This window comes from Rhipicephalus sanguineus, chromosome 8, assembly GCF_013339695.2.
Source record: "Rhipicephalus sanguineus isolate Rsan-2018 chromosome 8, BIME_Rsan_1.4, whole genome shotgun sequence".
Taxonomy (NCBI): Eukaryota; Metazoa; Arthropoda; class Arachnida; order Ixodida; family Ixodidae; genus Rhipicephalus; species Rhipicephalus sanguineus.
The window spans coordinates 111,991,883-112,008,972 of record NC_051183.1 but is presented as its reverse complement, the minus strand read 5'-3'; the positions used below and the strand labels follow the sequence as shown (position 1 = coordinate 112,008,972).

At 45.5% G+C, this 17,090-nt stretch overlaps 1 protein-coding gene across 1 annotated transcript in view; it reads left to right on the top strand.

The window, feature by feature from the left end:
* Window positions 1-17,090, top strand: part of LOC119403443 (uncharacterized) — a 40,946-nt gene that overhangs the window by 22,300 nt on the left and 1,556 nt on the right. Inside the window, exons 3-6 of the mRNA XM_049418329.1 lie at window positions 39-101; window positions 3,809-4,046; window positions 12,053-12,203; window positions 14,870-14,979. Coding sequence (XP_049274286.1) covers window positions 39-101; window positions 3,809-4,046; window positions 12,053-12,203; window positions 14,870-14,979 — 562 coding nt within the window. The remainder of the gene's footprint in view (window positions 1-38; window positions 102-3,808; window positions 4,047-12,052; window positions 12,204-14,869; window positions 14,980-17,090) is intronic.

Genomic DNA, 17,090 nt, shown 5'->3' with positions numbered 1-17,090 from the left:
CTTGCAAACATTTGCTTGCGTATTTTTTTTGCTTCTAGGCAGACGGTCGACGCAGACAACTGTGACTGTTCCTGTTCCTGTCCCTCCCGGGCCAGTTATAGGTAAATTGGCTCTCTCATTGACCACATTCATAAGGCTTCGCTAACTGCCGGGCAAAGGAAAGGCTGTCCCAGTGACCATCAAGTATCTCTGCCTTGTCTGCAATATTACACGTAACGTCTGAGCATTGTATACTTTATTAACCCCACAGAATCATGCCCAGTGCAGTTGTAGGACATAACGGATGAGTCATAGCAGTATACACGTGGCATTAAATTTGAACGTAGCAGTTGAAATGGAAGTGGAAGAAACATCGATGACATTATGTAGATAAGTATTCTTTTACGATTATTTCATGCAAATGAACACTTTAGTGAAGAAATCTGTTTGTTAAAACATCAGGGGTACACCAACGCCGTAATAGCAGCAGGAGTAATTCAGTGGAAATATACTCATGGTCCCTTGCCCTAACGGGAAAATGGGGGCGAGCAAAAGTTGTCGTGTCTGCCTGACCTGACGTACTGCTTTTATTTATTTATTTATTTATTTATTTATTTATTTATTTATTTATTTATTTATTTATTTATTTATTTATTTATTTGTTTCTTTGTTTCTTTCTTTCTCTATCTCTCTCTCTTTCTTTCTATCGCATTTTAGCATGCTCCCTCCTAACTGTTTTCTTCCATCCATGCCGGATATTGGACCGTCATGCACGAGTTTAGAAGTGCGAAATTTCAGTTGCTGGAGGCAACAAAGACGATCATCTAGGTGTGGGTTCTATCTAGTTGGTACTTCATGTTCTACTATTTCTTGTGCGAAAAAGCCCAAATGCAACGTCAAGGCAAAGTTGCGTGAGCATGACCTCGATATCATTGATAAAGAAGGAAATGACCTTCTTGGAGGGAGAACTGCATCTGGGTATAGTAATTAGTTGATGCGCGCCAATACACTGCGCATCTGTGTCATTCGTTCTTCAGTTCTGTCACACACATATACATGCCTCACCTTGATAATAAGTTCATTTGGAAGCTTGCACATGTCCTTGTCTGTTTCGTCCTTTGTCTAAGAAAATTTTTCGCGCGATAAGTAGTAGAGGACGGTCATCAGTTCATATCGAGGCAACAGTCAAAAGCACCACAAAGAGTGGTACCACAGCGCCATGCCCCCGAGCGAGCGCAGCTGCGACGCCTTTGCGGAGTGGATGGCGCGGCATGACGTCACAGCTGCTCAACGTCACTGCGACGCAATTAATGGCCTTGGGAGGCATGGCGTAGTATGCTCTAGCACTGCCCATACCAAACATTCTTACGAATAGATCTTGGGCTGATACAATGAGGGAAAATCCGCAGAAGCTGTCTTCTCAGGGTGCACTTGCCAAACCTGGCTGCCTGACCTAAAGCTATGCAGTGGGAGGAAATGCAGGGGAAACGCTTGACTTGGGCGGCTGCAGCACACGTGGGATTCCAGAAAAGAGTCGACATTAAAGGCAGCCGCACCAAATCGTCCACTTCCGCGGCATCATAGACGTTCGTTTCGCTCGTCATTCTGATACTTTCATACTTATTCAACGCAAACTAGATTATGGATTACCAACTTTCCCAAGCATGCACATTTTAACACGCTTTCAGAATTTTCGCGCCACTGAAGTCATTTTATCTGAATCGATTAATGGAAAAGATATAGCCGTGTAATACGATCCGATGAAACGTGGACATCGATGATGGTTAACCGTTCTGCCTTACGAAGCTGCGTCCCCGTAGGGCACTGCTAGGGGGACTCATTATGCTTAGAAGGGGACTCGTCACAGTCGAGAAAACTGAACTAGGTGAGCTTTTTGCTGCTTGGCACCAGTGTTGCCATGACAACACTAAGAGAAGCCATTCTTCTCGAGGTATCGACCTAGCACGTTTTATTTTATTGCGATAGCAATTATATGGACAGTCTCGGCTGGTTTTTGTCCGTCTCCGTCGCCGTCATTCACCGTATATGTAATAGTATGTACATATATATGAAAGTCCCAAAGAAAAATAATTAGAAAAAATGCCCCCACCTCCCCGAAGGGAATCGTGAGGAAAGGCGAATGCATTTCTTGCGCCGAGAGTACACGGCGCAGTAATTTTAATGGCGTAAATTATTGACGAGACGAGGATTTGTACCGTAACCATTTATTTACACATTCATCAGCACCTGTTTGTGTTGTCATTGTACCTGACGGCCATAATCTCAGCCTTGTGGTTGCCGTTGGCGTTTCACAGCGGCGTCTCGAGCACACATTTCGAGAGGCGCCCAGCCAGCGGACGGGAGAGTGGAGCGCAGGGAGGAGAGAGAGCGAACGGCGAGAGAAGGAGCGGCGAAGCACTGCACCCAATGCCACCTAGAAGAGCGGTGCGGAGCCGGCGCGCGCCCGCGCAAACCGCGGTGTGGAGGCGGAGCGCGCGCAGTCACGTGGGGTGTGACGTCGCTGCGCCGTTGCTACAGACGCTCCTCTCCTTTCCTCGCGCCGTTGCTATGGGACGGCGGATTCAGGGTCGCTTATAAAGTGCATTCGCACTTAAAAAGCTTCCGAAGCACGGAATCGAACCAGGGACCTCTCGCACCGCAGCCCGTGGCGCTAGCCACTACGCCACGAAACGCCGATCCTCTAGAGAGCTAACGGCGAGCGTTATATACACACCCTTTACCGCTGGCTTGACTCAGAGACGGCAGGCGCTTATAAGCGTTTCTTTATTGCCAGCGGGATGGCGCGAGGAGCGCAATGAAAGTCGTTCGCTCGCTGCGGTGGCCGCGTTTGCGAAAGGAGTGCGCTGTTCAAACAGAAATAAGTAACAACTGCGACGTTTAGTTCGCGCTCGTCCTGTGTGTACATGTTCGTTCGTTTTGTGTGTTTTGTGCGTCCTGCTTTATGTTCTACAGTGCGCTTCAAGTATCGAACTGTCACGCATGATAGTTGGGCTCGAACAACGCGCTGGCAATTTCGAGCTGCTTTCTGTTCTTCGCGTTAGATTCCAATTTGTTGCTATCGCATTCATTGCTTCGCCGTTGCGGCGAAACTGTGACTTTCTTCTTTACTGAATGTTTTTTTTATTTCTAAGCAACTGGTATGTGAATGTCTATTTCGTGAGTATACATGCACATATATACTTATCGCTTACTTTGCTTCGAGTATAGGCTTCTTTCTATTTACGATTTGCCACCTCATGCAAGGATGCCTTCCTGGCGCTACTGGTACTTGTAGAAAGAAGAAATAAAAACAAATGAAAAACGTGACCTTCGAGACGTGGCGTATGTGTACCAAGAATACTTGGTGCCTAGTATGTTTCATTCAATGCGCTTTCGTCCGACCATGCTCCCGCAACATTGACTGGATTACGGAATCAGTAAACCGTAGAGCGCCTCCTGTGACCAGTCGAATACGTGTTGACTTAGTGCTTTCCAGATAAGATCGCAGTGCGCGAAGCTCTGCGCTGTTTTTCTTTTCTTGCTGCCCGTATCATTCTATTAGAGAAGGGAGTAAAGTCAGCGACGCTTACCCAGTATTCCTCCACCGCCTACTCAAGTAGGTAAAAATGACGTCCGCGTCTGCAGAGACCAATCCTTTTGTGCAAGTTCGACTAGGAACGATGAAAGGTGTGGGCTGCGCCGAAAGAAACCTCTTCGCCTTAAAGCGTCGAGGTAGTTATATTCGTTCCACCTAGTTTTCTGCTGCAAGTGAATGTGCATTCCCGCCTGATTTGATGTGTTTTGTTGAATGACTGGTTCTTCTCTACAGTGGCCCAGCCCATGCCTTCCTCTCCGTACATCTGTACTGTGAGCGAGCCGGTGCGCAGCAATCTGGGCTACCTGCCAACTGACGGCTTGTGTGACTACCTGTTCTTCGACTCCCTGTACAAGACCTTCAAGAGTAGATTTATCCACGGCGTCAAGATGATGGAGGCCAGTGCCCAATATTTTGTCTCTCAAGCGACCCGTTACAGCAAGACCAAGTTCGGCTTATCCTTTTCACCTGAGTGAGTCAATTCCCACGACTACTTCAACGTATTTAAATGTGTTTAAGATAGCCAAGGTTCAAGCGAACCAAAAAGCTCATAAATTTTCATATACGGCGCGATTCATGGCGCACCAAAACATATCTATCTATCTATCTATCTATCTATCTATCTATCTATCTATCTATCTATCTATCTATCTATCTATCTATCTATCTATCTATCTATCTATCTATCTATCTATCTATCTATCTATCTATCTACATACGTCTTGACGCTATCGTAGTAGTTTTCTTTACCTCGTATATAGGCCTCATATTGTCGTGTCGGGACGTTAAATCGAAATCAAATCAAATGAAATTTTATTAGTATTGTCAAAAATATAGTACATTGCAGGTAAATATACAGGAGGAGGTCCCAAGGTTACACACCGAAGGCGGGACCTCCTTTGTTAATACAATGGAAAAATAAACTAAGAAAAGCGAAGAACTGCTTGTTACAAGTGTTACTAGTAAGGAGCGCATTACTCAATAGTCAAACTACACACAAACCAACTTCAAAAAATTAGATATGTACAGCCATAATACACTGAGTAAACACTGTTCCAATTTTCCTTTAAATACATGAATGTACATGCTATATTTCAAATCACGTGATAATGAATTCCATAATGAAATTGATGAAATAACGATGCTCATTTTTTTATAGTTAGTGCGAACTTTAGGCAACAAAAGGTTATTAGAGACCGCGAATCTTGTTCTATAGGAGTTGCACAACAAGACAGCAAAAAATATGTCTATAATGAGGGTGCGCTGAAAAACCTTAAAAAACACTACACATACGTTATAAACATAGAGTTCGAAGACGGGTAGTATATGAAGCTGAAAGAAAATAGGATGTGATGGCGTTTGACTTGAAGCAAATGTTGTGAGTCGTATTGCTTGCTTTTGCAGTACCTTTAATGGCTAAATGTGCACTGAATATGAATTACCCCATGATGTGATGCAATAACTGAGATGGCTGTGTATGAATGCATAATACAATGCCTTAAGAGTTTCGATGCTAAAACACATTCGTGACTTGATCACTGCCTTTATAACATATGAAATCTTTTTACAAACAGAATTATTGTGTTCGTGAAATTTCAAATGTGTATCGACTGTAACTCCTAAAAATGATGTATGTCCACTCAAAGGAATGGCTACCGAGTCTACAAAGAGGTGGGCAATGAATGGTAATTTTTTGTTCGGTGAGTGAAAAAGCGTAAAACAAGTTTCGGAAGCATTAATCAATAATCGGTTATTGTTACACCACTCAACAATTGAATTGAGGTCAGCTTGAAGTCTGGACACGACAGTCGCAGAATCCGAGTGATGCGAAAAAAGAGTCGTGTCATCAGCGTAAAGTAAACATGAAGAATAATTAAGACAAAGCGGTAAATCATTTATATATAGCAAAAATAATAAGGGGCTCAAAATCGAACCTTGAGGAACACCTCTGTTAATGGGGGTAGGACTGGATATAAAGTTATTAACCGAGACCACCTGAAACCTATTAAGGAGAAAGTTCTGTAATAGCGTTAGTATGGGACCAGTTATACCGTAGTACTCTAGTTTACGAAAAAGGATTAAATGGTCAATACTGTCGAACGCTTTAGAGAAGTCGACAAAGATAGAATCTGTGACGTTACCATTATCAATGAATGACCTAATTTTGTCAGTGAAACACGCAATTGCAGTATTAGTAGAAAGACCAGCCCTAAAGCCAAACTGACAAGGAGAAAGTATGTTAAATTTAGTTAAATATTTGGAAAGCCTTATTTCAATTAGTTTTTCCAAAATTTTATCTAGGAATGGAAGGACAGAAATAGGCCTGTAGTTGCCGATGCTGAGTGGATCACCTTTTTTAAATACTGGCACTACCTTTGCAACTTTTAATTTATCTAGGAAAACGCCGTTTTTGAAGCAGCGGATAAAAATATGGCTTAAGATAGGGGAAACAATAGAACTTACAAGTTTAATGTGTTTTGAGTGGACATTGTCTAAGCCAGCTCTGGCAGCTTTCAATCCTACAATAACTGAACAACCCCAGATATTATTATATTGCATATAGACAAAAAGCATGGCTGATCCCTCCGTCATAGGAATCGGTAAAACACGAAAGCGAAACGTGTCTGCACAGAAGTAGTGCTTATTCTGTAGTGATATACGACAGCTTGTACAATGTGTATTCGTGCTTGGCAGCTATAGCACCGATTAGCGTGAATGCACCCATGTTGACGCCTAGTTCGTAGAGGTTCTTAGCTTGAGCCGCAAACGCGTGCGCGCTGGCCTCTGTCTCGCTTCACCAAGGCACGTCATTCGCGCGTCGAAATCGCGTCCTTTGTGCAACACGTATTGTAGAAGTTTTGTTAGTCGGTGCTCTCGCAATCGAACTAGTCGACGGCGGAGAAATCCCGTTGGTGCATGTGGAATCTGCACTGCTCCGATGAGCCGGCGCACGCTCACACAAAGCGAAAGGCAAAGAACGAACGCAACTGCGTCTAGGGTGCCTCGGCGACGCCACCGCGGCCAGTGTCCCTCATTGGTGTCGAGACGCTTTAACCATGACCTTCCGATGTCGCGTGCAATATCGGTGTAAGCGCTAATAAGTGTCGATCGTGACGCATTACTTCTTTTCACTTCTCACAGACGGCGGCACCCACCCCGCTCCACACCGCCTATCTACACCGCCAACATAGAGCACCGTGCGACGCGTTCGTGAGAAGTCCGGCATCTACCGAGCTAGCTCAGTTGGTTTAGAGTCGGGCGCTTACCGTCGCGGCCGCAGCGGCTGATGTTTTTCTTGTTTTTTTTTTTTCGTTCTCACCTGTTGGTGTCCGTTTTATGAAGGTCGTATCCGGTAACGGAAGTACTTGGTGGACCCCGGCATAAAACACTTTCGTGCTAAAGTTTGCACGGCAAGCCATGATGGTATTACCAACACAAATCACCGATCACGAAATGAATAGCTGTTCAGCTCATGTGAATGACGCGTATGTTATGTGTTCTTTGAACACGCAGTCTCGCTGTAGCCGACGTTTCGACAAGTGCTCATGTCTTCTTCCTAGCGCATGTCGAAATGTTGCCTCCAGCGACACCAGGTGTCCCAAGAATCTGTTATGAAATCACAAAAAGGGCCGTTTTTCGCGCCATAGTTGTCCGCCGCCGCCGCCGGTGTCCGTAACCACTATCGCGCGACTTAAGAAAAACAAAACGAATTAAGAAAATATATCCAGGATGGAACGAGGTTCTAACCTGGGCCGTCGGCATGGGAGCCCAGTATTGTACCTTAGAGTCATTCGGGTGCTTGAAACTGCTTTGAAAAAGACCCTATACAGGCTTCATGTCAGGAAGTAACCACATTAACATATGTAATGTAGCTTGATAGAAGAGTAAAATAAGAACCAGGCGTCACACACGCGAATTCTTTAACCGGATGTCACACTATTGCGCAAAGAGTGGGTTGCTGAATGCTTCCAACCCATTACAAAGCACTCTGCTATAATTAATTATCGTCTTCAGCCACAGCATCAACAAAGTGCACATAATGCCATAAAGGTCTTTAGCGGCTATCCCGGTTCTCTGCAGAATGACGAAAAATTGCATAGTTGCTGCTCCCCTACTTCAAAAAAATTGATTTATAGCGTAGTGGGTTCCTCGCAAGTGCACTTTTGTCGGGTGCCAAGGAAGCCCATAGGGCTCCCGTGATCCATTTCTTCAAGGTCTCAATAAGCTTAATTCCCTCTCTCTCTCTTTCTCACGTTAACGTATGTTATAAAGCATGGTGGAAGAGTTAAATGTCGACTGGGCTTCACGTAATGCGAAATAGGTAACTAGTGGGTCGTTTAAAGTTTCCAACCCATTACAAAGGGCTCAGCCATAAATGTTCATCGTCATCAACCGTCGCATCAACAAAGTGCACTTGATGCCTTATAGATGGTACCTCGCTTCTCCGCAGAATGACGAATAATGTGGTGAGTGCTTCCTTATGATTTGTGGCGTAGTGAGTACGTTGCTAGTGTACTTGTATTAGTAGCCACAACAGAGTTTACAACAGGCTCTAGAAATGCCGCTCTTCCACCTTTCCCTGTGACTGTGCTGCGCTTTCCGCGCAGGCCTGACGTTTTCTTATCGCTTCAAGTTTTCATCTGCTCTTGAACTTCTATGTTATGCTATATACGTCATATATGTCGAAAGTAATGAGACGTCGTTGTTATTCCAAGGTAGTCGTTTGAGTGTGTTGGTGTGTGGTTGAATGTGTATGCCTTCACATTAGGGGTGTGCGAATATCAAAGTTTTCGAATACGAATATCCACTTTCGAATATCGAATCGAATATCGAATATCAAAGGAAAAATGCCTCCACAGTAACAATATTTTATTTAACATGTAGCTATTTGAAAAAAAAAACATTAACAGCCTGACTGGCTACACAACATACACTGCTATCTCCAGAACACAATGTCCAGGCTAGCACAATGCACATCACAACACAATCAAATATCACGGCACAATGAAAGCAATGACTAAATCTTATCATGAAGAAATATGAGTTGCTCCACATGATCACGCAGCAGGCGCTCCCTTCTAACAGAGACAACCCCCCCCCCCCCCCCCCCCCCCCTGCCACTGAAAAGGCACGCTCGCTTGGAACAGAAGTGGCTGGTATACGGAGGTACATGGGGCAAAGCTTTGTCAGGCTGGGGTATCTGAAGGTGCCTACGGTCCGCCACCAGTCACATGGGTCACTGTCTTTCTTCAGAAGTGGTGCCGCATAGTGAAGTAGTGGTAGTGCGACATGTTACGGCCGCATAATATTGAAAATGTACGGTTACTTGATCGCCAACAGCGCTGCACGTCGGAGATGCACCAGCAATAAATCATACGAATTGGGGCGCTCGTCGCAGGCAGATATCGTGCCTCCGTGTACTTACGATGTGTATCGCTCCTCTCAGCACGTTTTTAGCTGTACGAACGCAGCAGAAATGTGGAAGACGAGTTATTGTATGCATAATAATCGAATCGCATATTGGAATTTTTCGAATATTAGAAGTTACCGAATATTCAACACTTTTTGAATACGAATATTTCGAATGTAATATTCGACGAATATTCGAAACTTTCGAATATTCGCACACCCCTACTTAACATATATATATATATGGTAGTCATCAGCCTGTCTACGCCCACTGCAGGGCAAAGGCCTCTCCCATGTTCCGCCAATCAACCCGGTCCTGTGCTTTCTGCTGCCACGTTATACCTACAAACAACTTAATCTCATCTACCCACCTAATTTTCTGTCTCCCCCTCACGCGTTTGCCGTCTCTTGGATCTTGGAATCTTGGAATATATATGGTAAACATGAACTAATTTTTTTTTACGTTAAAGTTAGAAAATGCTAGACACATCGTAACACGAATGGCACCTATGAGGCGACAATTACTTCAAGAAGCCGGCCGTGGTCTTTTCAGTTATATGGTATACACCAGAATGTACTACAAGCGCATGACAAAAATAATGATATAACGTCGTAAATTGCATGAAAAGATGTCATCAGATTTATTACGTTAGCTGAGACAGGTCAATGTGCAAAACACTAATAATAATATCTGGGGTTTAACGTCCCAAAACCACGGTATGATAATGAGAGACGCCGTAGTGGAGGGCTCCGGAAATTTCGAACCCCTGCGGTTCTTTAACGTGCACCTAAATCTAAGTACACGGGCCTCAGACATGAGAAGCGCCGTATTTACGCGTATAAAACTATAACTGGTTGGCCAGCCTCCAGCCAGGGCTCCGTGATGGTGTCTACAGATTTCTCGAACTGTTGAGTAGCATTGTTTAACCTTGGCTATCTACTAAATAGTGTAAGCTGATTTTGATTAGCTCCTGCTAATATTGGCTACCTGTGCTTACTTTTGGCTTCTTTTCCATATCGCATGCAGATTTTGGCAAGTGGTAGCTATTAGGGGCTCCTTCTATATACATACATTTTGTAATTATTGAATACCTCGACAAAATCATTACTGGCGCTTATTCTGACTCTTAATGATGCCCACCACTGCCTAACTTTAGCCAAGCATAAATTACTGTTGACGACTGACGGCTAATATTGACTTGTGCTGCCTACCGCTAGGGAACTGAGAATTGGCCTCCACCGGTCTGACGCGCAAAGCTACGAGGCTACTGCCTACCGATGGCTAACACTCAAATTGTACTGGCTTGCATTTTGTAATGCTGCCTATTCCTTGCTGATATGGTCTTCTAGACTAATGCACGCTCATTGGCTTGCATTGACTCAATATGACTAGGCTAGCGTTGTCCTGCGCTTGCTAGTGTTGACGAACTGCTTTTTAGAACTCGATAACGTTGGTGTTCTGTTAGTTTTCTTTAGCGTGGGTTAAATTCGGCTAGCAGTGGCCGATGTATAACAACCGACGCTTTTGCTCTCGTTGGCGGTCAGCCGGGCGAGCTGAACTTCTGCGAAGGAGTCGCAGCTATTAGATGTGCTGGAGCTCGAAGTATCGGCAGCGGTTCCACGTTCCGCGGCAGCAGCTTCACTTCGTTACCACACTTACTCGCGCCGCTGTGGGCGCGGGCCCTCCTTCAGTCGCCACTCTTCTTCCTTCAATTATCTCCTTTAGGACTCGCTATGCGACCCGTCTGTTGCATAGCGAGTCCAAAGGGTAACTGTACGTCACGAGACAAAGGAGTACTACGATTAGTGAGAAGTTCCGCCGCCGAGTATCGTGACACTTGTGAATGAGTCGTCGACGGTGTTGAGGGAGCGAGGGGCTAAAGTTGTCGTTATACGCATCCTTTTGTCCGTGGACGTGATTCGCTGGAACTTGGCCACATATAATGTCGCTGTAAAAGGAGAAAGTAAGCGAATAGGAAATGATCAGCGCGTACCTGTTGTGCCTGCTTGCTATCAATTCGTCTCGCGCGATTCTCGCGTCAGTGGGGCGGTAAACAACGGTATAACATATAGTTTCCAAGGTATTCATGTAAATCTCCTGTACTCCAGTCAATTCAATGTTCGTTGAAGCTGCACAAAATCTACGGAGATCAACTTTCAGACAGAAGTTGTCGCGAAGTTCATGTCGCGGTAGACTTCATTCGAATGTTGGACTTAAGGTCACGTGCGTGAAAATCGCTGCGTACGACCTGTTGCGTTTGTAAGACCTACTGCGACAGGTACAAGAGAATCCGCTCCTATACCTCAATGTTTTTTGCCCGATAATATTTCGATGCAAGCTAACAAGAAGTGAATTCATTTTCCTTTTTCTATTGCACTATAATGCTTGCGTGTTGCTCACGTTGTAATAGAATTTTCACGTCATGAATACAATTCGTTACTATCGGCTCATTTCTCTCACGGTCGCGTATGCACTTGCCTAAGACGACTCAAGCGCGAAAGGCATCTTCTACTTCTTTTTCTCCTTCGCTGATTATTGATTTTTTCTGCACCCGACGTGGCTTTGCAAGGCCTCCGATATTGGGGGCATTGGAAGCGTCATGCACCTCTCGTGGTTCTGCAGTGCCTCCTTTGGCCAATCTACTCTGTCATGCGATGAGGTCCTCGTGTTACATCACGTTAGGAGAAGTAATGGGGACGTTATTGTGATGGCATAAATTCTGCCGGCCTGTGGCATCATGATAACGTCAAAAGGTGACCTAATCAGGTGATATGGATTTTTGCACCACTCGTGTTCACGCCAAGGACGCCAGTGCTGTCGGTCATCTGTCGCGTTTGATGAGTCATATAAGGTTCTCGCCATAAAAGAGCTGTAAAATGCTGCATAAATAGAAGTGGTTGACAGCGAAAGGCACATCCGCCTAGCGTGTGAGCATTCTCCAAAAGCAGTCGCGCACCGCGGGAAAAACGAGTGGCGCCGATTTTCTGCCCCAATATTTCGCGCTCCTACGTGTACGTGCGTATCCTGTGGTGTGCCTTACTGATCTCTGTTTCTAAACTTTCCCGCAGGTATGACCTCTTCACGGACTACAAGGAGCGTGCATTTTTCAACACTCTCGACGAGGTTTGGAGCCAACGAGTCTCACACTTTGGCTTCCTGGATCTTTACAGGGAGTTCACGCGGCCCGACACTGTTCTACAAGCCCTCGAAGTGCTAAAGGTGATACTGGTGCAGTCGACTTTTCTATTTCACCTGCCAAATTTGAATGGACTTTCCCGTGTTCACTTAGAGGTCGTACACACTAGCGACTACCATTGGTATCGCGACTACGTAAGTCGCAAAACAACTGGTCGCAAATTGTCGTAAGTGGCCCGATTGGTCGTATAGAGCAACTACTTTGGCTCAGTCGCTCGCTGCTGAAATTTTGAATCGTGCTACTGCAGTTGAAACCGTTTGAACCAATCATATGCACCGGAACAGGACGTCAGCTTACTTCACGGGGCTACGGCAACGGGAGCCGCGGTGCGAGCAGGGCAGGCGTGATTTATATGTGGGATGGGTAGGTCGCATTCAATGGTGTGAACCTCGGTTGCCCATAAAGTTGCCTTTTCGACTCCATTCGCAAATGGTCGCGCGACTGGTGCAGACTCAAGTGCGAATGATATTTGAAATCTTACAAAGCGACGCAGCTGGCCACAACTAATGCATGTCATTACTGGTCAGAGTTCCCGCGAGCCCCTTACACTCGGCCCTTAATTCCGGGTCTCTCTCTACTGAAGCAAATGTTTTGTTCTGCACCAAAGGGGCCCTGCAACACTTTTCCAAGTAATCATCAAATGCATTCAGTAAAAGTGTTTATTGCCTCACGGATGAACTGCCGCATTTTTTTTAGAATCCGTCAAGTACGACCGGAGTTAGAGCTTTGCCGCACGCTTCAAGTTCTTTCTGTCTCATTTCGTAAAAGCGAGCGCGCTGAAAAATACGCAGGGAGGGATATGGCAGGTGGGAGATGCGTCCCTTCGTCAGCTGCGCGTCATACTTTCTTTAAACGCGAGGCTCAATTTCGCTGTGACTACCAGCGCGCCCACGGACACATCGCGTCATCTTGCTGCGGCCCCAGTAACTATGCAGCCCACAATGCTCAATTAGGCCAATGGCCGTGAACTTGGGGTTTACGGCACGGACATTTTGTGTTTATCGCATCATTTGTCGAGAGAAGAGGGAACGACTGCTACCTGACTTTGAGAATTAATTGTGAAGTTCAGGCCGCGTGCTGCGCTATAATGGAACCTCGATCATCATTCGGCAGCGTTTTCAGACCATGCTTTAAAACGTGTTGTAGGGCCTCTTTATTGCTGTCGTCGGCGGAATAAGAAAAGGATGGGGAAAAGAGAGAGTTTACCGTAGCTATGTACACAGAGTTCACTCGTGGTATGACGACAGAGTTCGCTCTAAGGTGAAGAAGGGACTGTGCCCTGAGTACGACACCGCCAGAGCTGACTCCACAAGACCTGATGTTGAGCCGCACTGCACAGAGGTAGCCACAATCTAAGGAAATTGGCAGTTTGAAGTCCGTGTCGCCCTTTCGGCTCCCAACAAACTTGGCCAACTCTGCCTTTGTACCACGAGCACCGACACACACTGTTACACTAAGGAACACGCTAAGCGTTTTGGACGTTGTTCGGTTGGGGTAATCTGTGCTATTTTTTCAGCTGTGGAAAGTCATGTCGGCCAAGCGGGCATGTGCTTTAATGATCGACAGTGGGAGCCCTCGAAGAACTTATACGGGTAGGATGATGCTCATATTAGGGCTCAGTGCAACAAATGCGTGTGAGAACGATATTTACGCCCGTCGGCATACTTAGCAGCAGTTGCTACAAAACTGCTCGTTAACACTTCGAATCTCCCTTCCTTAAAAACAAAGGTACCACGTATGTGAGCAACCCCCCGTCACGCCATACAGTAAAGATGCACTTTTTTTGAGAAACGCATACAGCCGCAAAGATAAACCATCGAAGATCAAACGGCATGTTATGTTTCTTTTTAATTCTTATTTTTCGTATCGAGTTTTCATTTCAATAAACTTGCACTTAGTTGTTCGTAAGCGCTTGTGTTGTTCGATTCTTGCTCTTCGGCCAGAATTGACGCTGTTTTCATCGTCGCATAGTTACGTCATATAGCGCATGCCATTATAGCACCTGCCATTATAGCAGATGCGCCGCACAAGGGATACTCCTTGTGCTGCGTGAGTGCCACAAAGGCACAGCACCGCATCTGTCATTTTCAAAATGTATCAGTATGTAGTTGGCGCTCTATGTGCTTCTGATTCTCTCTGGGTCTGTTGTTTGAGCGGATTTACTAGCTCAGCAGCCTGAGATTGTAACAGGGTGTCACATGTGAGCGCTCTGGTGTCTCCTAATACTATCTACCACGAGGCGTTGCAGTAGACGAATTTTCAAGCTCTTCGCGCATCAGTTTTTGCGTGCGTATGTTTTTCAAATAATTTATTCTTGTTAGTTTGCGCCCATGTTTTTCCGGTCTTGTTCCATCGCTTAGTGCTGCTCCGTATTAAAAGTAATACTAGCTGAGTACTAATTAAATCTGCGGCAGTTTGCCCCATACCGTCTCTTCCTCACCCTTCGTATCCATCATCCTTCATTTCTCAGCCTTTGTTCCCCTGGCATTCTCTTTTCCCCATGCCAATATATTATTTTGGCAATATTATTGTTTTCCGTATTATTTTAAGTTGGCCCATATAAGGTAGGCAAATTTTGCGATGTTACATCCCCATAAGGATGTCGCAAGCAATTGCTGTATCGCAGCTTGCATTGTGAAGTGTGACCAGATATTTTTACCGCTGTCCTTGTTCCATTCCTCGATTTCAGGAGCTGTATAAACACCTGGAACCGAACTTCTCAGCCAAGAGACCTTCCTACTACGTCGTTGCCATGGCACCTGACAGTAAAGCTAACGACCAAATTATCAATTTCATTCAGTGAGTCTCACGGAATGTGAATCGCATTGCTTAGCGGCATAAACAAGATGCTTTAAGGGGGAGGCAATAATCTATGACAGTCACTCGCAGTGTATTGGACAGTTTTTAGTAATAAACCTTTGCAGAAGCCTGCAAAATGGAGGAATGCGTACGAAAGAAAAAGTTCGACATCCACGCGGTTTTATCGCCAGCAAAAAAATCCTTTGTTCAGAAACATTCGCATGGATTTGCCTTCTACCTTTGCGCAAGAAACTGGTGGATCGAAGAGACAACGGAAATAAGAAAAGCACACACTCTGTTAGACTATTCACTTTACACGGCCAGTGGAAGGCGTCGCTGTTTCAAAGGCTGTAGATTTATATGTTGACGGAAGAATTATTTGATCAGTGGTGAATGTAGGCAAGGATGTTAACAAAACCAAGAATCTCGCTGACCACAGCCAGGATAGAATTCGAAGAACAGTAGTTGTCGCACCTGTCGATGAAAGTAGGATAAGTAAAAAGAACTTCCAATAATGATTTAAAAAAACACAAGACTGGGATCTTAATTTGTAACGCGTAATCTATTACGTGAATCTAAGGAAGCATCTAGGTGATTACTGATCGCCACGATCAAACGGACCACTAATAAATGTTAACAGCGGCAGCAGCATACGTGTGTACGCCATAATCCCCATCCACTTTGTTTATTTGTCGGTACTTGAACAGGCCACCTTTTCCCTATAAAAGGCAATTATGCTCGTTCTACTGCAATACTGCAATACAAGAAGAGTGAGGGCGTAACCAGAATGTTTTAGAAGCGAAGCAGCTTTTGCTCGGGGCTATGTCCATCCTTCCCTCACGCGTCCGCTCCCCACTGCGCATGCGCCAACTCTCCCCCCTCTCCTCGCGTGAGCGCGAGGAGGTGTGACGAGGTCAGGTGGAGGAGATTTCGTGAGGGCTGCCTCCGCTTGGTTTCTCCTCTCCCGTTACTCTCTCCGCCACCGCTGTGCGCTCGTATATAATGCGGCGCGCGCTCGCTCCCGTTGCACTCACCTTCGCAACGGCGCTATGAACTCTCGCTAAAGTGAACGTAAGAGGCAAGCGAATCTCGAAGGTGCGACGCAACCCGAAGCGCAACGGAACCATCGAGCTGGGGGGGGGGGGGGGGTAACATAAGCGGTTCACAACATATATACAACTCCACACACAAATGAAACATACACGGAAGCATACAAATGGAACAACAATGGAAACACAAGTGAACACCCAGCGCTGCTTTGCATCCCCATATGGTTCCCTTTAGTGAGAGGTGGTGTAATTTTTTGGAACGGGAGGTGTGGGTATGCAACTAAACATTATGCATGTTCGTGCGTTCGTTTGTACGTGGGCGTGCATATATATTCATACAATACCGAAGAACTTCGGTCGGCTAACTCGCCCCCACCCCCGCCCCCCGGCAATGACAGTGCGACGATTTTCACCGTAAATCAAAACACATCATCGAAAAGGAATAAGCTTTTCTGACTGAATTTGAAGTAAACAGTTCAGAACAATTAATCTTCCTACTATTTCTGTTTAGAAATTGGTGACGGAATGCCTGGCTTCGACACAATAATTATATCACTTTCGGGAACAGCGGAGTGTCACAGCGGCAGAGCTGTACTGTTGCTCCGTTTACTTTGTAAGGAAAGATAATATTATGCTTTCAAGTACGCCCGAGAATATTGCCTCGTAGCGAAGAACGATGCAGGGCTTTTCAGCAAACAAGGTTCATTGGAGCGAACTTGTGCTCCTCAAGGGACTCCAAGAAGAAGCAGCCGACAAAGCGACGTGCGCAGCCGAATGTCGGCGTAATAGGTATGCCGCGGCGTTTTTCCTGCGAGCATTTATACCTCGGCGTTATTCTTTCCACAACCACCGAATTACACCGATAACACTGGTCTCGAGGCGACATGGCAAAAAACTCCCTCTATCAAATGAAATAGCCACTGTGACATACATAAGAGAAAAACGGAGACATTCGCTTTGCTTGAAACGTAGACAGGGCCGTTGGGCGGGGGCAGACGCTGGCAGAAAATAAACACCTAGGAGAACAAACGATAAGGCATACTTCGCGGCAACACCTATGCG